The following is a 27106-nucleotide window of genomic DNA, read 5'->3' as shown; positions in this document are numbered from 1 at the left end:
ATTTTGTTTAACCCTTACCCCAGGCTTATGAGGTAGGTGTTACTCCTGTGTTGTTGTTAAGCAAGCTGAGCTCCAAGAATATTTTTTTAATTTTTATTTTATATCAGGGTATAGTTGATTTACAATGTTGTGTTAGTTTCAGGTGTATAGCCAAGTGATTTGGTTATACATATATCTATTCTTTTTCAGATTCTTTTCCCTTATAGGTTATTATAGAATATTAAGCAGAGTTTCCTTGCTGTACAGTAGGCCCTTATTGTTTATCTATTTTATGCATAGTAGTTTGTATCTGCTAATCCCAAACTCCTAATTTATCCCTCCCCCCCTCCTTCCCCCTCTGGTAACCATAAGTTTATTTTTGAAGTCTGTGAGTCTGTTTCTGTTTTGTAAATAAGTTCATCTGTATCATTTTTTTTTAGATTCCGCATATAAGCCATATCATATGATATTTGTCTTTCTCTGTCTGCCTTACCTCACTTAGTAAGATAATCTCTAGTTCCATCCATGTTGCTACAAATGGCATTATGGCTGAGTAATATTCTTTTATATGGCTGAGTAATATTCCATTGTATATATGTACCGCATCTTCTTTATTCATAAATTGGTCGATGGAAGTTATTAAGAACTAAAGTCTCATAAGTGGCAGAACTGGGTTGTCCAGCCTTTGTCTGGTCTACTTTCCACTCTATCCCACTAAAAATTTGAGCCTAGAGATGAGGGGAAAAGTATTATGAAACTCCAGCACATCTAATGCTAGTGGTTAGAAAAACTATGACAGGGAAGAAAGCATTTATTTCCCTGCCTAACTCCTCCTTTCCAGAAACATAAGAGAATACTTCTGTTGTTGAGATCCAAGTACTGGAATACTTGGGCGACTTTGAAACATCAGTAATCTAGCTGATTTTATCACAGCATTTATCTAGTAGCATTTGTAGACTAGCAGCCTATAGGCCTAAAAATACCCACAGGCTCTTTTTGTATGGACTGCACAGATTATTTTTTTAATTTGAATTTTAAAGCTTTCAGATGGAGCTCAATATGGTCAGTTTTCCCCGGTCACCACCACTCCCTACTGTCCCATACCTGGCCTGCACTCATTCACATCAGGCACCTGCCTGGCCTGTAGAGGCACTCGCTTTTGTGACCCTGAATTAATGACCATGATTATGTCTCTCCCAGAAGCCACTATTTCACCTTGCTAGCACTCTATTTTTCCTTCTTAGATCCTGGATTCTCAGAAGAAAAATAAATTTGGGAAGGGGGATAGGGAGTACTGGGGAGATGGGCTGAAATTTTACATAATGTAACTGAGAAGGTGATATTTGTTTAACAACCTGCAAAGAGGGACAGAGTGTGAACCTGTCTGAAGGCAGAGTGCTCCAAGCAGAGAGAACAGCAAGAGAGAGCTTAACTGGCATGTTTGAGGGACAGCCAGGCTTCTGTGGCTGGAGTGGCATGAACAAGGGGGAGGGTCCTAGCAGAACAAGGTCAGAGAGGTTAGGAGAGTAGACATCCCTGCAAGGACTTGGTTTATACTCTGAGGAAGATGAAAAACCGCTAGAGGACATTGAGCAGATGAGTGGCATGATCCATGTTATGTTTTCAAAGGATGACTCCAGCTGCCGTGTTGACAATGACCCTTACATAGGCAAGGGCTAGAGCAGGGGGACCAGATGAGATGCTGCTGCAGTAATGTAAGTGAGAAAGACGGAGGCTTAGACCAGGTTGGTAGCGGTGGACGTAGTAGGAAGTGGTCCGATTCTGAGTGTGCTTTGAAGGTAGAGACATAGAAGTTGCTGATGGGTCCATAGTGAGAGTGAACAGAGGAAAGTCAAGGTTTTTGGTCTGAGCAACTGGAAGAATGGAGTTGCTGTCAACAAAATACTGCAGTCTGTAAACTTGAGGTTTCCCTTTACCTCTTATTATAGGAGAAGGATATGGAAAACAGAAGGCAGAGGGAGAACAGGTTGCGTATTAGGAAAAGGAGACTTAAGGAGGAAAGGCCATTTACATGAGAAAATGCTGTTAGGTAAGAACAAAGAGCATGGAAGATCTTTGTGACCACAGGAGGGTGAAAATAGCCAAAGGGGCTGGGAGTGGTCTTTCTAGAGCAGTTATGCCACTCATAGACAATATGTTGCTTTCACTGCTTTCCCAAAGAGGAGAGTAAAATGACCTTTCTTCTTGGGGATATGGAATACGAGATATGTAAAGATGTAGTATTCTAGAAAGTCATAACTCTTGTCATCTTTCCTTACACTGTGAACATTTTCTCCCTTCAGGTTTCATTATATGGTGTATTATATGGAGTATTATATGGTGGTAGAAAAATTACAGCTTGCATTTATTTTTTAAAAATTTTTATTGAAGTGAAGTTCATCACATAAAATCAACCATTTTAACATGAAAAATATAGTACCATTTAGTACATTCACGGCTTTGCAACTAACACCTCTCTCTAGTTCCAAAACATTTTCATCACCCTAAAAGGAAACCTGGTACCCGTTAAGCAGACACTCCCCATTCATTTCCTCCCTCAGCCCCTGGCAACCACCAGTATGCTTCCTGTCTCTATGAATTTACCTGTTCTGGATATTTCATATGGAGATAAATGGAATCATATGTTATGTAAGCTTCTGTGTCTGTCTACTTTCACCCAGCATGTTTTTGACATTCATCCATGTTGTATCATGTCTATAATGATTGAATAATATTATTATATGGATAAACCACATTTTATCTAGTCATCCATTTATGGACGTTTGGGTTGTTTCCAACTTTTTACTATTGGATTGCTGCTGCTTTGAACATTTTTGTACAAGTATTTGTCTGAGTACTTGTTTTTAATTCTTTGGAGTATATACCTTGGAGTAGAAGTGCTGGATCATATGGTAATTCTGTTTGACTTGAGGAACTGCCAAACTGTTTTCTATAGCAGCTGAACCATTTTAAAATCCTATCAGCCATGTTCAAGGGTTCCAGTTTCTCCTCACCCTTAACCAACACTTGTTATGTTCAGGTTTTAAAAATTATAGCTGTGGTTTATGTCAAAAAGTGTTTTCCTCTAAGAGTTTTATAGTGTCTGGTCTTACACTTAGGTCTTTAATACATTTGGAGTTTATTTTTTGTGTATGGTGTTGTTAGGAAGTGTTCTAATTTCATTCTTTTACATGTAGCTGTCCAGTTTTCCCAGCACCACTTATTGAAGAGGCTGTCTTTTCTCCATTGTACGTTCTTGCCTCCTTATGGAATCTTAAAAGCAAAAACAAAAACAAAAACAAAAAACCATGGTACTAGTTGCAGGGCAGGAATAAAGAGGTAGACACAGAGAATGGACTTGAGGACACGGGGTGGGAGGGCGAAGCTGGGGCAAAGTGAGAGTGGCATGGACATATATACACTACCAAATGTGAAATAGTTGGCTGGTGGGAAGCAGCAGCATAGCACAGGGAGATCTGCTTGGTGCTTTGCGATGACCTAGAGGGGTGGGATAGGGAAGATGGGAGGGAGGCTCAAGAGGGAAGGGATATGGGGACATGTGTGTGCATATGGCTGATTCGCTTTGTTGTGCAACAGAAACACACACAGTATTGTGAAGCAATTATACTCCAGTAAAGATCTATTAAAAATATACAGCCATTCTAGTGGGTGTGAAGTGCTATCTTATTGTGGTAACAACTAACGATGTGGAGCTTCTTTTCATGTGCTTATTGGCCCTTTGTATTTTGCTTGCATGTTTTATGGTATCTTTCATTTAGGCTGCTCAGGACTGTCATACCAGAGCTATTAGGAAATATCTGTTGATATTTAAAAGATAAAACCAGTCATTCAGTCCTGCACATCATTTTCCCCCAGTTTTATTGAGATATAATAGACATACATCACCGTATAAGTTTAAGGTATACAGCATAATGGCTTGACTTACAAATGTTGTGAAATGATTACTGCACTACCTTTAGTTAGCATCCATTCTCTCATATAAATGAAACAAAAAGAAAAAAACTTTTCCTTGTGATATGGACTCTTGGCATCTACTCTCTTAACTTTCATATATATCATATAGCAGTATTAACTATAGTTACCATGTTGCACATTATATTCCTTATACCTATTTATAACTGGAAGCTTGTACCTTTTAACTCCCTTCCTCTAATTCTCCCTCTCGCCACTCCCTGTCTCTGGTAACCACAAAACTGATTCCTTTTTCTATGAGTTTTAAAAAAGAATTAGATTCCACATGTAAGTGAGATCATACAGTGTTTGTCTTTCTCTACCTGACTTATATCATTTAGCATAATGCTTTCCACGTCCATCCATGTTGTCGCAAATGGCGGGATTTTCTCATTTTTTGGTGGCTGAAGAATATTCTGGTGTGTGTGTGTTCTTTGTGTGTGTATATATATATATATATATATATATTCACAGATGAATGGACGCTGAGGCTGTTTCCATGTCTTGACTATTGTAAATAATGCTGCTATGAACATGGGGGTGCAGATATCTTTTCTAGTTAGTGTTTTTGTTTCCTTTCAATATATTCTCAGAAGTGGAACTTCTGGTTCATATGCTAGTGTAAAATTTTTAACATTTACACTTGTAACTTTTTGAGGAACCTCCATACTGTTTTCTATAGTGCCTGTACCAGTTTATAATCCTGCCAACAGTGCACCAGGGTACCCTTTTCTCCACATCCTTACCAGCATTTGTTATCTTTTTTTTTTTAACATCTCTATTGGAGTATAATTGCTTTAAAATGGTATGTTAGTTTCTGCTTTATAACAAAGTGAATCAGATATACATATGTCACCATATCTCTGCCCTCTTGTGTCTCCTTCCCTCCCTATCCCACCCCTCTAGGTGGTCACAAAGCACCGAGATGACCTCCCTGTGCTATGCAGCTGCTTCCCACTAGCTATCTATTTTACGTTTGGTAGTGTATATATGTCCATGCCACTCTCTCACTTCGTCCCAGCTTACCCTTCCCCCTCCCCATATCCTTAAGTCCATTCTCTAGTAGGTCTGTGTCTTTATTCCCGTCTTGCCCCTAGATTCTTCATGACCATTTTCTTTTTTTTTTAGATTCCATATATATATGTTAGCATATGGTATTCGTTTTTCTCTTTCTGACTTGCTTCACTCTATATGACAGACTCTAGGTCCATCCACCTCACTACAAATAACTCAATTTTGTTTCTTTTTATGGCTGAGTAATATTCCATTGTATATATGTGCCACATCTTCTTTATCCATTCATCCGATGATGGGCACTTAGGTTGTCTCCATCTCCGGGGCTATCGTAAATAGAGCTGCAATGAACATGTTGGTACATGACTCTTTTTGAATTATGGTTTTCTCAGGGTATATGCCCAGTAGTGGGATTGCTGGGTCGTATGGTAGTTCTATTTTTAGGTTTTAAGGAACCTCCATACTGTTCTCCACAGTAGCTGTATCAATTTACATTCCCACCAACAGTGCAAGAGGGCTCCCTTTTCTCCACACCCTCTCCAGCATTTATTGTTTGTAGATTTTTTGATGATGGCCATTCTGACCGGTGTGAGATGATATCTCATTGTAGTGTTGATTTGCATTTCTCTAATGATTAATGATGTTGAGCATTCTTTCATGTGTTTATTGGCAATCTGTATACCTTCTTTGGAGAAATGTCTATTTAGGTCTTCTGCCCATTTTTGGATTGGGTTGTTTTTTTTGTTTTTGAGCTGCATGAGCTGCTTGTAAATTTTGGAGATTAATCATTTGTCAGTTGCTTCATTTGCAAATATTTTCTCCCATTCTGAGGGCTGTCTTTTCATCTTGTTTATGGTTTCCTTTGCTGTGCAAAAGCTCTGAAGTTTCATTAGGTCCCATTTGTTTATTTTTGTTTTTATTTCCATTTCTCTAGGAGGTGGGTCAAAAAGGATCTTGCTGTGATTTATGTCATAGAGTGTTCTGCCTATGTTTTCCTCTAAGAGTTTGATAGTGTCTGGGCTTACATTTAGGTCTTTAATCCATTGAGTTTATTTTTGTATATGGTGTTAGAGAGTGTTCTAATTTCATTCTTTTACATGTAGCTGTCTTTTTATTTATCTGTTTTGTCTTTTTGATGATGACTATTCTAAAAGGCATGAAATGATATGTCATTGTGGTTTTCATTTGCATTTCTCTAATGACTAGTGATGTTGAGCCTAGTTTTGTGTACCTGTTGGCCTTTCATTTATCCTGTTGAGAAAAATGTCTATTCAGGCCTTTTCCCCATTTTAAAATTGAATTATTTGGAGGTTTTTTTTTTTTGTTATTGAGTTGTGTGAGTTCTTTATATATTTTGGATGTTAACCCCTACTCAGATATGGCTTGGAAATTTTTTTCCCATTCCATAGGTTTTCACTTTATTGTTTGCTTCTTTTGCTTGCAGGAGCTTTTTAGTTTAATGTAGTCCCACTTGTTTTTGATTTGGTTGCTTGTGCTTTAGGGATCATATCCAGAAAATCATTGCCAAGACCTATGTCAAGGAGCTTTTTTTCCTATGTTTTCTTCTAGGAGTTTCATGGTTTCAAGTTCTACATTTAAGTCTTTAATCCACTGCAAGTTAATTTTTGTGAGTAGTGGAGGTTTGGGGTCTAGTTTCATTCTTTCACATGTGAATATCCTCCTGCTTTGTTCTTCTTTCTCAGAATTGCTTTGGCTATTTAGGGTCTTTTGTGGTTCCATATAAATTTCAGGATTTTTTTTTTCTACTTCTGTAAAAAATTTCATTGGAATCTTGATAGGGATTGCATTGAATCTATAAATGGCTTTTGGTAGTATTGACATTTTAACAATATTAATTCTTCTAATCATGAACATGGGATACCTTTCCATTCATTTGTGTGTTCTTCAATTTCTTTCACCAGTGTCTTATAATTTTCAGAGTAGAGATCTTTCACCTCCTTGGCTAAGTTTATCCCTAAATATTTTATTGTTTTTGATGCTGTTGTAAAAAGAGATCTTTTTTTTTTCAGATAATTTATTGTTACTGTATACAAACACTACTGATTTTCCTATGTTAAATTTGTATCCTGCAACTTCACTGAATTTGGCAGTTAGCTCCAATAGTCTTTTGGTGAAGTCTTTTGGATTTTCCATGTATAAAAACATGTCACCTGCAAACAGAGATAATTTTACTTCTTCCTTTCCAGTTAGGATGCCTTTTATTTATCTTTCTTGCCTGACTGCTCTGGCCAGGACTTCCAGTACTATGTTGAATAGGAGTGGTGAGAGGGAGCACCTTTGTCTTGTTCCTAATCTTAGAGGAAAAGCTTTCAATCTTTCACCATTGAGTATGATGTGAGCCATGGGCTTATCATATATGGCCTTTATTGTGTTGAGGTACATTCCTTCTATAGCTAATGTGTTGAGTTTTTATCAAATGGATGTAGAATTTTGTCAAAAGCTTTTTCTGCATCTATTAAGATGATCATATGATTTTGTTTCTTTCATTCTGTTAATTCGATATATCCCATTAATTTGTGTATGTTGAACCATCCTTGCATGCCAGCTCTAAATCCCACTTGATCACAGTAAATGATTCTTTTCTTTTAACATCTTTATTGGAGTAATTGCTTTACAATGGTGTGTTAGTTTCCGCTTTACAACAAAATGAATCAGCTGTATATATACATATGTTCCCATATCTCTTCCCTCTTGCATCTCCCTCCCTCCCACCCTCCCTATCCCACCCCTCCAGGTGGTCACAAAGCAACGAGCTGATCTCCCTGTGCTATGCGGCTGCTTCCCACTAGCTATCTACCTTACTACATTTGTTAGTGTGTATATGTCCATGCCTCTCTCTCGCTTTCTCACAGCTTACTCTTCCCCCTCCCCATATCCTCTACTCCATTCTCTAGTGGGTCTGTGTCTTTATTGCTGTTTAACCCCTAGGTTCTTCATGACATTTTTTCCTAAATTCCGTATATATGTGTTAGCATATGGTATTTCTCTCTCTCTTTCTGACTTACTTCACTCTGTATGACAGACTCTAGGTCTATCCACCTCATTACAAATAGCTCAATTTCGTTTCTTGTTATGGCTGAGTAATATTCCATTGTATATATGTGCCACATCTTCTTTATCCAGTCATCCCATGATGGACACTTAGGTTGTTTCCATCTCCGGGCTATTGTAAATAGAGCTGCAATGAACATTTTCGTACATGACTCTTTTTGAATTATGGTTTTCTCAGGGTATATGCCCAGTAGTGGGATTGCTGGGTCATATGGTAGTTCTATTTGTAGTTCTTTAAGGAACTTCCATACTGTTCTCCACAGTGGCTGTTCTCCACAGTGGCTGCACCAACAGTGCAAGAGGGCTCCCTTTTCTTCACACCCTCTCCAGCATTTATTGTTTATAGATTTTTTGATGATGGCCATTCTGACTGGTGTGAGATGATATCTCATTGTAGTTTTGATTTGCATTTCTCTAATGATTAGTGATGTTGAGCATTCTTTCATGTGTTTGTTGGCTGTCTGTATATCTTCTTTGGAGAAATGTCTATTTAGGTCTTCTGCCCATTTGTGGATTGGGTTGTTTGTTTTTTTGTTATTAAGCTGCATGAGCTGCTTATAAATTTTGGAGATTAATACTTTGCCAGTTGCTTCATTTGCAAATATTTTCTCCCATTCTGAGGGCTGTCTTTTCATCTTGTTTATGGTTTCCTTTGCTGTGCAAAAGCTTTGAAGTTTCATTAGGTCCCATTTGTTTATTTTTCTTTCCATATCTCTAGGAGGGGGGTCAAAAAGGATCTTGCTGTGATTTATGTCATAGAGTATTCTGCCTATGTTTTCCTCTAAGAGTTTGATAGTTTCTGGCCTTACATTTAGGTCTTTAATCCAGTTTGAGCTTATTTTTGTGTACGGTGTGAGGAAGTGATCTAATCTCATACTTTTACATGTACCTGTCCAGTTTTCCCAGCACCACTAATTGAAGAGGCTGTCCTTTCTCCACTGTACATTCCTGCCACCTTTATCAAAGAAAAGGTGGCCATATGTGCGTGGGTTAATCTCTGGGCTTTCTATCCTGTTCCATTGATCTATCTTTCTGTTTCTGTGCCAGTACCATACTGTCTGGATTACAGTAGCTTTGTAGTATAGTCTGAAGTCAGGGAGCCTGCTTCCCAGCTCCTTTTTTCGTTCTCAAGATTGCTTTGGCTATTCGGGGTCTTTTGTGTTTCCATACAAATTGTGAAATTTTTTGTTCTAGTTCTGTGAAAAATGCCAGTGGTAGTTTGATAGGGATTGCATTGAATCTGTAGATTATTTGGGTAGTAGAGTCATTTTCACAATGTTGATTCTTCCAATCCAAGAACATGGTATATCTCTCCATCTATTTTTATCATCTTTAATTTCTTTCATCAGTGTCTTATAATTTTCTGCATACAGGTCTTTTGTCTCCTAGGTAGGCTCATTCCTAGATATTTTATTCTTTTTGTTGCAGTGGTAAATGGGAGTGTTTTCTTGATTTCACTTTCAGATTTTTCATCATTAGTGTATAGGAATGCAAGAGATTTCTGTGCATTAATTTGGTATCCTGCTACTTTACCAAATTCATTGATTAGCTCTAGTAGTTTTCTGGTAGCATCTTTAGGATTCTCTATGTATAATATCATGTCATCTGCAAATAGTGACAGCTTTACTTCTTCTTTTCCGATTTGGATTCCTCTTATTTCCCTTTCTTCTCTGATTGCTGTGGCTAAAACTTGCAAAAGTATGTTGAATAAGAGTGGTGAGAGTGGGCAACCTTGTCTTGCTCCTGATCTTAGTGGAAATACTTTCAGATTTTCACCACTGAGGACGATGTTGGCTGTGGGTTTGTCATATATGGCATTTATTATGTTGAGGAAAGTTCCCTCTATGCCTACTTTCTGCAGGGTTTTTATCATAAATGGGTGTTGAATTTTGTTAAAAGCTTTCTCTGCATCTACTGAGATGATCATATGGTTTTCCTCCTTCAATTTGTTACTATGGTGTATCACGTTGATTGCTTTGCGTATATTGAAGAATCCTTGCATTCCTGGAATAAACCCCACTTGATCATGGTGTATGATCCGTTTAATGTGCTGTTGGATTCTCTTTGCTAGTATTGTGTTGAGGATTTTTGCATCTATGTTCATCAGTGATATTGGTCTGTAGTTTTCTTTCTTTGTGACATCCTTGTCTGGTTTTGGTATCAGGGTGACGGTGGCCTCGTAGAATGAGTTTGGGCCTGTTCCTCCCTCTGCTCTATTTTGGAAGAGTTTGAGAAGGATAGGTGTTAGCTCTTCTCTACATGTTTGATAGAATTCGCCTGTGAAGCCATCTGGTCCTGGGCTTTTGTTTGTTGGAAGATTTTTAATCACAGTTTCAATTTCAGTGCTTGTGATTGGTCTGTTCATATTTTCTCTTTCTTCCTGATTCAGTCTTGGCAGGTTGTGCCTTTCTAAGAATTTGTCCATTTCTTCCAGGTTATCCATTTCATTGGCATAGAGTTGCTTGTAGTAATCTCTCATGATGTTTTGTATTTCTGCAGTGTCAGTTGTTACTTCTTTTTCATTTCTAATTCTATTGATTTGAGTCTTCTCCCTTTTTTTCTTGATGAGTCTGGCTAATGGTTTATCAATTTTGTTTATCTTCTCAAAGAACCAGCTTTTAGTTTTATTGATCTTTGCTATCATTTCCTTCCTTTCTTTTTCATTTAATTCTGATCTGATGTTTGCGATTTCTTTCCTTCTGCTAACTTTGCGGTTTTTTGTTCTTTCTCTAATTGCTTTAGGTGCAAGGCTAGGTTGTTTATTCGAGATGTTTCCTGTTTCTTAAGGTAGGACTGTATTGCTATAAACTTCCCTCTTAGAACTGCTTTTGCTGCATGCCATAGATTTTGGGTCATCGTTTTTCCTTTGTCATTTGTTTCTAGGTATTTTTTTATTTCCTCTTTGATTTCTTCAGTGATCACTTCGTTATTATGTATTGTTTAGCCTCCATGTGTTTGTATTTTTTACAGATCTTTTCCTGTAATTGATACCTAGTCTCCTAGCATTGTGGTCAGAAAAGATACTTGATACAATTTCAATTTTCTTAAATTTACCAAGGCTTGATTTGTGACCCAAGATATGATGTATCCTGGAGAATGTTCCATGAGCACTTGAGAAAAATGTGTATTTTTTTTTTTTGGATGGAATGTCTTATAAATATCAATTAAGTCCATCTTGTTTAATGATTCATTTAAAGCTTGTGTTTCCTTATTTATTTTCATTTTGGATGATCTGTCCATTGGTAAAAGTGGGGTGTTAAAGTCCCCTACTATGAATGTGTTACTGTCGATTTCCCCTTTTATGGCTGTTAGTATTTGCCTTATGTATTGAGGTGCTCCTAGGTTGGGTGCATAAATATTTACAATTGTTATATCTTCTTCTTGGATCAATCCCTTGATCATTATGTAGTGTCCTTCTTTGTCTCTTCTAATAGTCTTTATTTTAAAGTCTATTTTGTCTGATATGAGAATTGCTACTCCAGCTTTCTTTTGGTTTCCATTTGCATGAAATATGTTTTTCCATCCCCTTACTTTCAGTCTGTATGTGTCTCTGGGTCTGAAGTGGATCTCTTGTAGACAGCAAATATACGGGTCTTGTTTTTGTATCCAATCAGCCAATCTGTGTCTTTTGGTGGGAGCATTTAGTCCATTTACATTTAAGGTAGTTATTGATATGTATGTTCCCATTCCCATTTTCTTAATTGTTTTGGGTTCATTATTGTAGTTCTTTTCCTTCTCTTGTGTTTCTGGCCTAGAGAAGTTCTTTTAGCAGTTGTTGTAGAGATGGTTTTGTGGTGCTGAACTCTCAGCTTTTGCTTGTCTGTAAAGGTTTTAATTTCTCCATCAAATCTGAATGAGATCCTTGCTGGGTAGAGTAATCGTGGTTGCAGGTTTTTCTCCTTCATAACTTTAAATATGTCCTGTCAGTCCCTTCTGGCTTGCAGAGTTTCTGCCTAAAGATCAGCTGTTACCCTTATGGGGATTCCCTTATGTGTTATTTGTTGTTTTTCCCTTGCTGATTTTAATATGCTTTCTTTGTATTTAATTTTTGACAGTTTGATTAATACGTGTCTTGGCGTATTTCTCCTTGGATTTATCCTGTATGGGACTCTCTGTGCTTCCTGGACTTGATTAACTATTTCCTTTCCCATATTAGGGAAGTTTTCAACTATAATCTCTTCAAATATTTTCTCAGTCCCTTTCTTTTTCTCTTCTTCTTCTGGAACCCCTATAATTCGAATGTTGGTGCATTTAATGTTGTCCCAGAGGTCTCTGAGACTGTCCTCAGTTCTTTTCATTCTTTTTTCTTTATTCTGCTGTGCAGTAGTTATTTCCACTATTTTATCTTCCAGGTCACTTATCCGTTCTTCTGCCTCAGCTATTCTGCTATTGATCCCATCCAGAGTATTTTTCATTTCATTTATTGTGTTGTTCATCGTTTGTTTCATCTTTTGTTCTTCTAGGTCCTTGTTAAATGTTTCTTGCATTTTGTCTATTCTATTTCCAAGATTTTGAATCATCTTTACTATCATTATTCTGAATTCTTTTTCAGGTAGACTGCCTATTTCCTCTTCATTTGTTACGTCTGGTGGGTTTTTATCTTGCTCCTTCATCTGCTGTGTGTTTTTCTGTCTTCTCATTTTGCTAATCTTTCCTGTGTTTGGGGTCTTCTTTTTGCAGGCTGCAGGTTCACAGTTCCTGTTGTTTTTAGTGTCTGTCCCCAGTGGCTAAGGTTGGTTCAGTGGGTTGTGTAGGCTTCCTGGTGGAGGGGACTAGTGCCTGTGTTCTGGTAGATGAGGCTGGATCTTGTGTTTCTGGTGGGCAGGTCCACGTCTGGTGGTGTGGTTTGGGGTGTCTGTGGACTTACTATGATTTGGGGCAGCCTCTCTGCTAATGGGTGGTGTTGTGTTCCTGTCTTGCTAGTTGTTTGGCATAGGGTGTCCAGCACTGTAGCTTGCTGGTCGTTGAGTGAAGCTGGGTACTGGTGTTGAGATGGAGATCTCTGGGAGATTTTTGCCATTTAATATTATGTGGAGCTGGGAGGTCTCTTGTGGACCAGTGTCCTGAAGTTGGCTCTCCCACCTCAGAGGCACAGCACTAACTCCTGGCTGCAGCACCAAGAGCCTTTCATCCACACGGCTTTTGGGAGGTCTGAGGTCTTCTGCCAGCGTTCAGTAGGTGTTCTGTAGGAGTTGTTCCACGTGTAGATGTATTTCTGGTGTATCTGTGGGGAGGAAGGTGATCTCTGCATCTTACTCTTCCGCCATCTTCCCGGAAGTCTAGTAAATGATTCTTTTAATGTGCTGCTGGATTTAGTTTTCTAGTATTAAGAATTTCTGCATCTATACTCATCAGGCATGTTGGTCTGTAGTTTTCTAATAGTGTCCTTTCTGGCTTTGGTATCAGGGTAATGCTGGCCTCACAAAATAAGACTGGGAGTGTTCCCTCCACTTTGATATTTTTGGAAGAGTTGAGAAGGATTGGTGTTAATTCTTTAAAATTCACCAGTGAAGCCATCTGGTCCTTGGCTTTTCTTCACTGGGAGATTTTTGATTACCAATTCAGTCTCCTTACTAGTAATTAGTTGATTCAGACTTTCTATTTCTTCTTGTTTCAGTCTTAGTAGTTTGTATGTTTCTGAGAATTTTTCCATTTTCTCTAGGTTGTCCAGTTTGTTGGTGTATATTTGTTCATAGTAGCCTTTTATGATCCTTTGTATTTCTGTGGTATCAGTTGTAATGTTTCTTCATTTATAATTTTGTTAATTTGCGTCCTCTCTTTTTTCCTTGGTTAGTCTAGCTAAAATTTTGTCAATTCTGTTTATCTTTTCAAAGAACCAACTCTTAGTTTGGTTAATCTTTCCTATTTTCCTGTTCTCTATTTTATTTCTGCTCTAATCTTTAGTTTTTCCTTTCTTCTGCTAACTTTGGGCTCAGTTTGACCACCATTTTCTAGTTCCTTAAGGCATAGAGTTAGGGTTTTTTATCTTTCTTGCTTCTTAACGTAGGCATTTATTGCTATGAAGTTCCCTCTTAGAACTGCTTTTGCTGCATCCCATAAGTTTTGGTATGTTGTATCTCCCTTTTTGTTTCTCAAGATACTTTATTTCCTTGTTAATTTCTTCTTGAATCCATTGGTTCAGGAGATTGTTTAATTTCCATTATGCATGAACTTTCCAGTTTTTCTCTTATTGATTTCTAGTTTCACACCATTGTGGTCAGAGAACGTACTCAGTATTATTTCAATCTTCTTAAATTTGCTAAGATTTATTTTATGGCCTAACATATGGTCTTTCCTAGAAAATGTTCCATGTGCACTTGAGAAGAATGTGTATTTTGCTGTTGTCAGATAGAATGTTCTCTATATGTCTGTTAGGTCCATTTGATCACAGTGTTGCTCAAATCTGCTGTTTCCTTATTGATTCTCTGTCTGGATGATCTGTTCATTGTTGTGAGTGGAGTATTCAAGTCCCCACTGTTATTGTATTGCTGTTTATGTCTCCTTTTAGCTGGGTTAGATTTTGATTTATGTATTTGGGTGCACCAATGTTGGGCACATAAATATTTACAATTGTATCTTTTTGATGTAGTGACTCCTTTATCATTACCTTCTTTGTATATTTTTACCATTTTTAGTTTACAGTCTGTTTTTTTTAACATCTTTAGTGGAGTATAGTTGCTTTACAGTGGCGTGTGTTAGTTTCTGCTTTATAACAAAGTCAATCAGTTATACATATACATATGGCCCCATATCTCTTCCCTCTTTCATCTCCCTCCCTCCCTCCCACCCTCTCTATCCCACCCCTCTAGGCAGTCACAAAGCACTGAGCTGATCTCCCTGTGCTATGCGGCTGCTTCCCACTAGCTATCTGTTTTACGTTTGGTAGTGTATATATGTCCATGCCACTCTCTCTTTGTCCCAGCTTACCCTTCCCCCTCCCTGTATCAAGTCCATTCTCTATTTTGTCTGATGTAAGTATTGCTACCTCTGCTTTTTTTTTTGCCATTTGCTTGAAATATAGTTTTCCATCCCTTCACTCTCAGTCTATGTGTGTCTTTATGTCTAAAGTGAGTTTCTTGTAGGCAGCATATCATTGGATGTTGTTTTTTAATTTATTCAGCCATTCTATGTCTTTTGATTGGAAAATGTAATCCATTTATGTTTAAATTATTAATTTAAAAAAAAGAGCTTACGATTGCCATTTTTTTACTTACTGTCTGGCTGTTTTGTAGATCCATTGTTCCTTGTTTCTTACCGTGCTGTTTCTTATTTTGATGTTTTGTGGTATCAGTATGCTTTGACTTCCTTATCATGTTCCTTTTGTAATCACTACAGGTTTTTCCCTTGTGGTTACCGTGAAGCTTACATAAAAATATCTTAAAATTGTAACACTCCAGTTTAAGCTAATAACAACTTAACTTCAATACAATCCCTGAGCTTTACACTTTTACTTCTCCTCCCCCTCACATTTTAGGTTATTGATATTACAACTTGCTTTTGTTATTGTATAACTAATAACAGATTATTGTAGGTATGGTTATTTTTACATTTGTTTTTTAACTTGTAAACTAGATTTGTAAGTGAATTGAGCACCAGCATTACCGTACAGAATCTAACTCTGACTATAATACCAGTGAGTTTTACACTGCCTTCTTACTTTTTATGATGTTAATTAGTGTCCTTTCCACTTAACAGACTCCCTTTAGCATTTCTTGTAAGGTGGGTCTAATGGTGATGAATTCCTTCAGTTTTTGTTTGGGAAAGTCTTTATCCCTCCATGTCTGAAGGACAGCTTCGCCAGGTATAGCATTCTTGGTTGACAGTTTCTTTCTTTCAAAATTTTGAATATGTCATGCTATTAGCTTCTGGCCTGAAAAGTTTCTGTTGAGAAATCTGCCAGTAGTCTTATGGGTGCACCCTTACATTAACTTTTTTCTCTTGCTGGTTTTAAAATTCTTTTGTCTTTGACTCTTGACAATTTGTATTTATGTCTCAGTAGAGCCCTTTTTGAGTTCAACCTATCTGCGATCCTTTGGGCCTCTTGATGTCTATTTCTCTTCCCAGGTTTGGGAAGTTTTCAGCCATTACTGTCTTTCTTTAATATATTTTCTGTCCTTTTTCTCTTCTCTTTTTGGAATTCCTTTAATACTAATATTGTTTCTTTTCATTGTGTCCTGTTAAGTCCTATGGGCTGAGGCTGGCTTCACTTTTTTTCATTCTTTTTTCTTTTTGCTTCTCTGACTGGATAATTTCAAATATCCTATCTTCCAGGTCACTGATTCTTTCTTCTGCCTGGTTGAGTCTTCTTTTGAAGATCTCTACTGATTTCTTCATTTCAGTTATTATATTTTTCAGCTCTAGGATTTGTTTGGTTTTTAAAAATGGCTTCTGTTTCTTTGTTGAACTTCTCATTTTGCTCATTCATTGCTTTCCTAATTTTGTTTAGTTGTCAGTGTTCTTGTAGTTCACTAAACTTCTTTAAGAGGATTTTTCTGAATTCTTTGACAGTTCATAGATCTCCATTTCTTTAGGGTTATTAGTGCTCTTTTAGTTTCCTTTAGTGTTGTCATATTTACCTGATTTTTCATGGTCCTTGATTCCTTACGCTGGTATTTGTGCATTTGAGTAAATGGTCTCCTCTTCCAGATTTTGCAGATTTGCTTTGGCTTCATCAGCCAGCTCAGTTTGGGTTTCTGGTGTCTGCTATTAGCATCCTTGGGCAGGTGAGACCTGCTATGAGAGTCTATTTTGGGGCAAGGCAACTGTTTAAGCTCTGAGATTGTGGATGGGGGTGTGTGCCACTGGCTGAGAACAGCTGGATAGGACTGAGGGCTTCATTCCATGCCCAACTGAGGCTATAGTTTAGGCTCTTTTGTCTGGATTTTCTGGTCAGGCTTACTAGATGGTCGGGACTAGGAACTATACTCAGCAGTAAATGGGGCTATAAATTAACTTCCCTACCCTGGTAGGGCAACAGGATGGGACCCAGGGCCTGCATGGCTCATTGTTTGGGGACCCAAGTCAGGCAAGAGTGTTTACTGGATATCCTGGTCAGGTGAGACTACCAGTTTTGCTCTGCAGACAGGGGAAGCCATGGGCTATACTTTTGGTTCAAATGCCACTGTTAGGCAGGCCTGTTGGATGGGCTACACAGCTTTCTGTGTTCTCTGGTAAGGTTCCCTGGTCAGATAAGCTGAAGGCTGTATTCAGCAATGAGTCGGGCTATGACTTAGTTTCCCTACGTAAGCTAATTTAGGCACAGTGGGAGAAGCAGCTCCTAGGCCACTCTGTTTGTGGTCTTCAATCAATCTGATCCAGGCCCCAAGTTCCATGGCCAAACTGGACCACTTGCTTTGCTCTAAAAGCAATCAGCTCTGCCTGCCCACCTCTCAGCTCCAGTGTGGCTGGATAATGCAGCTTCCAGGTGTTCTTACCAGCCCTTCCTGTCAGATGGAGCTATGACTCAGCCCTCCTGCCTGGGTAGGACTGGGAGAGCCCACTTCAGGTAACTCCCAAATTTTCCCAAACAGTCTTTCTGGTTGGAAGGGACAGGGATCTAGGATCCACAGTGGGTGGGGTTATGACTCAGTTCTTCTGCCTGGGTGTGAGTAGACCAGGCTCCAGGGCTGTCAAAACTCCTCCTCTGAGGATCTGAATCTGGCAGTCCTTTCCCTGGTTAGATGCACCACCAACTAGATTCTGCATATGAGCACAGCCACTGGTTGGGACTAGTACTTGGCTCTGCAGGTAGGAACTCAGTCTGCCAAGATCTGAGTGCTGACTGTTGGAAGCCCCCCCGCCTTCTCCATCATGAATTCCCAGTGGTTGAGCCCCACAGATTCCCCTGTGATACTGGGGGGTGAAATACAGAGTAAGGGCTCCCATGAAGTGACCCACAATGCTAGGCGGGGAGCTGGATGTCACCCCTGGCTCTCTTTTCCCACTGAAGGAACTGGAGTCTCTGAAGAGATCTCTCAGTGTGATGGTGTGCCAGCCTAGGGGAGAAGCAGTGTGATCAGCATAGCCATTCCTCTTACCCTCCCAATGCAGTCTGTCTTGGTCTCTGTGGTACAAGAGGGTACTTCAGCCTCACTTCCATGTTTTAGGATTTTCTCAGTGATGTCTTGTCCGTGAATGGTTGTTAGTTGTTCTTCCTGTGAGGGGAAGAGAAGTCAGGAACAACCGATGTTGGCATCTTGGTGACATCACTTCCTGTACATCTTGAAGAGAGGAAAATACTGAAATGCATTCATTAAAAGCAGGCTTACAGTTACCTGATGTACTTGGCTACCAATTTGGTATTATACTGTACATCCCTCCCGGGGAAAATTTCTTTGATTCTCCCTTTCCCACTGAGAACCCAAGGCTCAAAATTAGGAGAACTGGCCTTAGGCCTGCTATTCGAAGGGTTTCCCATCTATAAAATGAAGGGTTGAGAAATACCTCTCCCCCAATAAAGGTTAAGAAATAATGTCCATACCTTTTGACCAAGCAATTTTTCTTTCAGACATCTGTCCAGTGAGCTGAAACGAGAGGTGATAAAGGCTGTATATGTAAAGATGTCTCATAGCATTCTTTTTTCACAACTGTAAAGCAATCTAAATGTTTGCCAATAGGCAACTATTATTGTATTAACTAAGTAGAAAATTTGGCAACCATTATAAATGCCAGTGGGAGTTTATGTCAACAGAGAAAATGTCTAAGTTAAAATGTTAAAGGAACAAGATGTAAATTTGTTCATACAGATATGATTGCAGTTATATGAAACGAGAAACCACAAAATTGTGCCTAGAATGAAGACTAGAAAAAATACATAACATAATAAAATATCCCATTAGATAGTAGACTAATTTTACTACAATACTTTGTTGGATGACAGTGTTGACTTCCAAAAGACACTACTCAAAATTATAATAGTGATTTCTTGTCATTTTGTTCTTGTAAACATGACCAAAGTTGGGGGTTTTCAGACCATAATTGCACATGTAAATATTGTAAATACTGCCAACCATTTGAGCTATTTTGGTTATCTTGGGTTTAACACATTGACCTTAGAACTTATGGTATAGGATCTATACTAAAAATGACTTTGTTAAAAGTCAGGATTCCACAGAACAATTTCATGGATTCCCTAATTTCCATTCATTAGTTAGTTTTGGTTTGTTTCCATTTACAGATTTTTGTGGAAGAAGAAAACTTGAAATTTAAAATTAAGAAAAATATGTCTCTTTACAGGTGTTCCATTGCCCAAAGAAGACGACATTTCTGCCCCCTTGACCTCCAGCTCACCAGTAAAGGAATCCCATGAGTATGAAGAGCCCTCAAGTGAAGAGGAAGATAAAATAAAAGAAGAGCCCTTGACCATCTCTGAACTGGCATACAACCCAAGTGCCAGCCTGCTCCCTACCCCCATTGATGATGATGAGATTGACATGCTCTTTGACTGTCCATCTAGGCTGGAGTTGGAAAAAGAAGACACAGATTCGTTTGAGGAACTAGAAGCAGATGAAAACGCCTTTTTAATGGCCGAAGAAGAAGAGCTGAAGGAGGCTCACCAAGCTTTGTCATGGAGCTATGACATTCTGAGTGGCCATATTCGGGTGAACCCACTGGTCAAGAGTTTTTCCCGGCTCCTTGTGGTGGGCCTGGGCCTGCTGCTCTTTGTATTCCCCCTGCTCCTCCTCCTTTTGGAGTCAGGTATTGATCTCTCCTTCTTATGTGAAATCCGCCAGACGCCCGAGTTTGAGCAGTTTCACTATGAATACTACTGTCCTCTCAAGGAGTGGGTGGCTGGCAAAGTCAACCTCGTTCTTTACATGCTGGGTTGCTCATAAAGCTCATATCTCATATGACTAAGGGCTATATTCAATACTAGTGATTTCTTTTTTTTTCAGCAAAGGCCTTGTTCTGAATGGTCACAGGACCATCAACAGGTGTTCTTTACTCATAACTGATTATTCAGACCTTTAAGTTAGCTTTCCATAATTCACTGCAAGTAAATAAGTTTAAATGAAATACAGTTATTTTAGTTACAGGTCAGGAAGATGGCCTCTAAATAACCAAAAATATGTTTATTTTTTATTATAGTACAGACATACTCTTTATCTATTATAATAAATTGAGCTGAATTAGATTTCCTCCTTTTTTAATAGTTAACACCACTATAAGCTATGAGGTTCAGAATCCGAGTTTTAGTAAAAACCCAAGAGAAACTTTTTTGAATATAATCCTTAGCGAAAACAATGTTCTCTAACCAATGCCTATACAACTAAATTTATGCTGGGCTTTTGTTTTTGTTTTTTTAAAAATATTTTTATGTGTTCAAAATATTTTGGTAAATTTTTAGCAAAAAAAAAAAAAAAAAAGAAGCCTCCTGGAGTTATTTAAGTGTACAGATTGTAAGGCTAATGCACAAAGGGTATGTCAGGAATTTTTTAATGTTTTGGCACTGGTTTGTTTTTTAAACTTTTTGGCTGAACATAATTTGTTGTTACCTGCATATGAGATAGAAAATAGGTAGAAAAACACTGTAGAAAGTAAGCTTCTGAAATGGATGATGGAACTGGAGGAAGTAGAAATTGAGAGCATCAAGTGGACACAGGGTCCATTTTTCAAAGTATTTGGACAAGATGATTTGTTACTTTCATTTGCATCCTGTCCATATATTTTGGCTCTGGAAATAGAATGTTTTTAAAATAAAGTGAAACTTTAAAGGAAAAAAGTTTAAAGGAGATGCTAGTTAATTGCATATTATTGTACATTAACCCAAGAGTGGAAGCAGATGGGAATTGGACAACTGGTAAGTTGCAAAACAAGAGTTCTGGTGAGGCTGGCAGGCAAGTGATGGTAGACAAATGACCTATTTTATGAAAGTGATGGTGATGCAAGGTATTGGATGATGTAAAGAACAGTATACTCACTGTCCAAGTTGACATGAATATGTTTAAGTGGATCTAAATAAAAGTGGAGAAACTTGAAGGCACGTTTTTTGGTCGCTCACGCCATTCATTGAGATTCTGTGGAAGAAACTTTAAAAGGTGTGTGTGTGTGTGTGTGTGTGTGTGTGTGTGTGTGTGTGTGAGAAAGAGAGAGAAAAAGAGTGAGAAAGAGTGTGAAGAGAATGGATTTTGGCTTTTTGATAAATGCCTATGATCGTTCTTTGTGGCGGTCATTATACTCTTTTCCTTTCCTGGTTTCCTTAAGATTTTAACTCATTCATAATTGGGGCTCTCATTAAGAAAGTGGAAGGGACTCAACTCATTAGATAATATACCATTTCAGCTTGGGTGAAGTAGTGAAATGACTCCCTAACTAGACAGTAGGTGGGACAAATGCTCTAGTACCTTCCTTCATACCATTAAATCCATGACAGAAAGGTTCTGAGGCTTTCCATGCACAGTACTTACCAATACCGTGAAAGAAAAGAGTATGGAGCTTAGGGCATAGAGCATAGGGATTTCTCCATAGATTGTAAATGAAGGCATGGAATATTTTCAAAGGGATTGGGCTGCCTATAATCTCTCCCTAACTCCAAGTCTATCATTAACATAATCTCCAAATTGGCCATTCCAGTACTCATTCATGGAGATCTAAGTGCTTTATTAGACATTTAATTTTGTAAATAAGTTTTAAAAGTCAGCTCATGAAGCCTTCAGTTGAGCAAACTATAGTATAATTTGCTATTAAGTTTATAGCATGTTCTTTCTCGTGCATTGAGTGATTGATTTTGCTTTTTAATAAAGAATATTTGATACCTGAAATTCGATACCAAGGTAGAAGTATATTTTCTATAGGTTATTTGGAAAGTTTGCAAATGGCCTCCTTTGAAGCTGAAGATTTTTTCCCCCCTTGTTTATGACTTACAGTCATACTTTCTTACATAAGGGTACTCCAGTGTAGTCTGCACAAAATTAGTTCCCTCTTCTAATGATGCTTCAAATCATTTTCTTTGAAGTTCTAACCATAACAAATCATCTAGCCCTTGCCATTTTACACTAATATTAAATAATATTTTTTAAACTAGGGAATTAATATATTAGCCATCATAAAACATTGCAAAATACTGACACAATAAGTATCACATAGTCCAGCCAAGCAGATTTATAGTAAGGAATATTAAATATATAATTTTAACGTTTCTAGCTAACATCTCTTTCTCTTAGGCAAAAACTTCAGTATTGAATAGAAATGTTTTTAAGTGAAAGAGTTGAGAGGATAGGGTCTGCAGAATTTAAACAATAGCTACCAAAAGTAAAACTTGGATCCCGAAATGCCATTTTGTAGGGATAGAATCAGAGTGTTTTGAAATATCTGCTTAAGTTTTCTTAGAAGACAGTCACCAGTTGCCTGAATCAAATGAGGAAGAGACTGCTTCCAAAGATGGAGAATATATAATACAGTAAGATACAGAACTCAAAGCAAGTGTGTGAGTATATGTATATTCCATATTATTGGTATATGTGTTTATATATGAATCTGTATATATGTGTGTATTTGTATACACACAACTGATATGCCCTTCATACATAGTTATTTTTCTCCAGTTGAGGAATTTGTGACATGTTATTCCTTTTCCCTCTCAGACATCACAGTGGATAAAACCCACAGTCTCAAAGGTTTCAGTTTTCCATGAAAACTACCATTTGTGTACATTTGTGGTTTTATACACACACACATATGGCAAATACATATACACACACAATCTTGTCTTTAGTGCTAATGCAAGTTGGATCATGAAAAAAACGTAGGTGAAGTATCGTGTATTTCTGTCCGTGCTTGGAACATATTGTAAAATGTTATGTATCTGGAATATATTTTGTGGTTTGTCTACTATTTATAAAGACAACTCTGAAGAAGTCAAAATGAATTGATTTCATTGAAATACTAGAGAGTTGGGGGCCATGTTACCTGTGATTGGAGCCTTTGTATAGTGAAATTTGCATTTCTGTGTCAACATCCAGATTGTTTTATATGTTAATATGGTGGCAGGAATCCCTAATAAAAAATACTCTGGGGAAAAATGTTTCTGCAATCATTTAGTTTTATTCAAAGTGAAGTTGTATAAATAGTCCATTGGAAACTACAGAAAGGTGCCATCTGCTACCATGAAATAAGGTCACCCTTGAATGGTGATAGTAGGGGAAAAAAAAAAAAAATCACAGGTAATGGATGCGATTAACCCTTCCTTTGCAGAAGTCACCCAGGCTCAAAGGAAAACTATTGAGTGCACTAGAAATGCACCCAAATATAAAAGACAGCTGTAGTTTAATTAGGGGCATCAAGATAGAAAGAAATAGAAAAGCACAGAAAAAAAAACCAGAAAAGGGGTGTTCTGTATGGCAGGCAAGAGGAAGGATTTCAGAGTGCAGCAGTTAGTATGTTCTCACTTCCTGTGCCAAAGAGAGCTACCTCAGACTCAGCTCTGCAACTTTGCCATTCAACTTCTATCTGTTCACGGGCCCTGGAAGAATCTTGCTATTCTACTCCTGTCATCCCCTCCATGCATGGCCTAAAAGGACCTCCACTTTGCTTTGGCCCATAGCTAACAACTCCACACCTAACAGTTAAATCAGAAGGTGTTAGTTACTCTGAATGGAATAAAAGGGACTTTCTTTACTACAGGAACACCACAGGTGTCCAGCTGAATTGTACCCTAGCTGTGGTGGCCTAGTCAAGTTTTTTTTTTTCTTTTCAGTTTTATCGAGATATAATTGACATATACCAGTATATTATTTTTAGATATACAACATAATGATTTGATATATGTATATATTACAAAATGATTACCATAATAAGTTTAGTCAATGTCCATCACCTCACATAGTTAAATTTTTTTTTTCTTGTGATGAGTACTTTTAAGATTGCTGACTCTTAGTAACTTGCAGACATATGATACAGAATCGTTAACAGAGTCACCAAGCTGTGTATTACATCCCCAGGACTTACGCATCTTAAAATTAGGAATTCGTACCTTTTGATCTCCTTCATCCATTTCACCCATCCGGGGGTTGGGGGGTGGGCGAAGTCTGTCAAGTTCTTCCTCAGCAGTCCTCAGGGGTCTGAGCTCCAGAGCACAGGAAAGAAAAGGAATTCAGTGGTCAGTGTTCAGGTGTGAGGTATCAGGAGTCAGTCCCGAGCCTGCATCTGTTTGTGTTAGTGGCTGCACACTGGGAGGCTCACACAAAATGGCCTTTGGCCACTTGTTCACTGAGCAGCCCAGGCTCCTAACCCAGCCTCACCTCGTGGGAGAAACCCTTTTCCTTACTCATACACTCCTTGCTCAGCCGATTAGGGTAAAGCTCTCCTAACTACATTTCGGCTTGGAAGGAAAGGACTGGGGAGAAGCTTCCACCTGGGTGACCTTGGGATGGTTGTGGTTGATGAACTTGAGACTCTTGGGGCCGCCTTTCTCTACTGGGTGGAGATAATGTGCTAAAGGACCCTGCTTACTTGTCCTCCTGCTTCTCTCTCTCTCTCTCTCTCTTTCTCTTGGACCTGCTTTTGGGCTTCCAGTCTCCATGCCGTAAACAGACCCAGCAGGACCTGCCCGTGGTGGGCCCACCCAGGACTCAGCTCTCCACGTTCCAGCCTCGGTCTGTGGCAGGGTGGGTAAGTTTGGTGAGCCCCACCCACTGCCCTCAGCTGTCACCACTTCAGAGAGGATGAAAGAAGCCTCGCTTGGGCCTCAGATCCCAGCTGTGCTCTTCAATTCATCAATAAAGCCGATTTTAATCCCCTTCTGGCCATGTGTCTGTTGTCTATGGGGAAGTGGGGCGTGAGATGGGGAGTGGTGCAGGACTCACACTAAGTACACGCAAGACTGTTTAGATCTGTCACTTCCAGTGTTGCAAGCGAGAAAGGAGTCGGGGAGGCTGCTCCCGGCTGAACCTCAGGCATCAGGGGATGTCTGCCACTGACATCGGCCCTGACAGCCCTTGTAGATGGGTGCGGGAACTTGGGACATAATATTAGAAAAGAACAGAGGATTGCTTGGAACCACACATCCTTCTTCTTTACCTGTAGCTGATGCTGACCCCAAATATCTCTTTGGAAAGAGAACCCAAGCCGCTTTCCTGGTTGCAAAGCAAAACCCTTAGTAGGACACAGGATATGCTTTGTGTAGATACCAAGTATTGAAACCTGTCTTGCCAATTACTGTAGTTCCTCCAGCTAACATGGCTCACCTTGATCTCCTCATCCACAAGAATTATGATTTTGATAATTCCAAGGGTTCTGAGCTTTCCAAGGAGACTACACTTCAAGGGAGGGAACGTACTGACAAACGAACATTGGTTTCCACTCTGGCAGTTATATTCTTCATAATAAGTTAAAAACACAGCATCCTGGTTTAGGGCTCAGTCTCCTGTCATTTCCTCGATGTGAATCGGCTCGCTCCCATGCTCAATCAGCCTCAGTGTCCTGATAACCCTTGTGCTGGTTCTGTAAAGCTGCAAACCAGACCCTGAACAGTGGTGGCCACAGAGAGGTACTACTCCCTGGTTCTAAGGGTTTATGTATAATTTATTGTCCAAACCGGGACTCTTTTTGAGAGTGAAAGGGGGTGTTTTTAGTGACTATGTCACAGCAATGGGTGTTAACTAGGACTTTTCTAGACACTCTATCTGTAGGGCTTTGCCTCATCCGCTAGGTGCCCTCTTTCAACAATTCTTCCAGCTCGTTTCCTCTAAAATATTGACAAGGTGAAATAGGGAAGGATTACTGCCCTATAGTCATAGATCTACTACTTGCCATAAAGAATCAGATTAAAAGGCACCAAAAGTAATTGTATCATGGGTTTTGGTGTGAGACTATAAATTACACAGATTATTTTAAATGAGCCTTCTGGCATTGAATATTTAATGCTACACACTCAATTTGTTTACCATTTGTAATGTTGAATTTCTTGTTTAATGTGAAGCAGGTAGAGAGTTAGAATAATCTCAAGGTTGCTTTTTCCTCCATAGTCATGAGTTTGACATTTCTGATCAGCACATACTCAGCGATGATGATCAGCTTAACTATGAGCAACAGGGTCACACTAAGTACACTCAAGACTGATTCATGCCCAAACCAACTTGCTAATTTATAATGAGAAGTGTCAGTCAGCTTTGCACTTACTTGATGCTGGATACTCCATGCATGATCTTGCTAGAACATAAGCTGTAACGTGAACCAAACACTATTAACAAGTCCAAGGAATCATAGCTAGAAAGCTGCCTCTCAGGGAAGTCTGCCCCAAAAGACCATGCCTGTCTCAGAAGGGCTAGGGATGCGTTATATACATTTCACTCTAAATCTCCCATTGTTGCAAATTTCTTGTGGCAGAGGCTGGCAGGGGATCTCCAAAACCATTTCTTCTTTATGCTGTGCACAGACTTAGACTACGTTTCCCAGCCCTCATGTACGTAGGTATGGTCGTATTCCTGAATTCTGGCCATTGGAATTTGAATGGGAAGTGATCTGTAGCACTTCTAAGCCCTGGACTATGTGTGAGCCTTTATGTGCCACTGGATGTCGATACCTGCCAGCAACTTAGATCCCTGAATGACGGTGATGCAGAGCACCCTACACCTCACCCTAAACCTGACCCACCTTAGACTGTTACTTGAGCAACAAAGTCTTACCTGGCAATTTCCATGTCTGTTGTTGTCACCACGCCGTCTCCCATCACTCAAGTTGTCCAGGTCTCTTGGGGAAGGAAAGTACAGCTGACAACAGCTATAGGAACTGCCCAGGACTGGAGTGTCCCAGAAGGTTCCACTGGACAATCCCTGTGCTTGAGAGTGCAAAAAGAAGGGTTAGGGCCTACTTTTGGTGCTAATATATCTTGTCACTCTTGCTTTCAGGGGCTCAACTGGAATCTCACGTAATTAGAGCCCTAAGTAGCCCAGCCTCATAGGCAAAATGACCCCTGATTGAGAACTACTGGATTCAGGAATGGTTTCATGGACACATGTGTGACCTGTGAACTTGGACAAGGCCCTGCTCTCAAAGGTTTTATTTAGTGCTCTGCTCTCACATCTTGAAATTCTTAATAATAATATCTTAGAACCTGTGTTATGTAACTGTA

The 27106-nt window shown here is 38.9% G+C and overlaps 1 protein-coding gene across 2 annotated transcripts in view; it reads left to right on the top strand.

Moving 5' to 3' along the window:
• Window positions 1-20014, top strand: part of FRMD3 (FERM domain containing 3) — a gene marked incomplete at its 5' end in the record, with an annotated part of 311556 nt that extends 291542 nt beyond the window's left edge. For both annotated transcript variants that reach the window (XM_082843148.1, XM_082843149.1), the window contains one exon: window positions 19273-20014. In XM_082843148.1, the coding sequence (XP_082699274.1) occupies window positions 19273-19871 (599 nt within the window). In that variant the 3' untranslated portion in view covers window positions 19872-20014. The remainder of the gene's footprint in view (window positions 1-19272) is intronic.
• Between the last annotated feature and the right edge of the window lie 7092 nt (window positions 20015-27106).

Source organism: Leucopleurus acutus, assembly GCF_964270905.1.
Source record: "Leucopleurus acutus genome assembly, chromosome: 7".
Lineage (NCBI taxonomy): Eukaryota > Metazoa > Chordata > Mammalia > Artiodactyla > Delphinidae > Leucopleurus > Leucopleurus acutus.
Note: the sequence above shows the minus strand (reverse complement) of the source record. Positions and strands in the feature narration are given on the sequence as shown.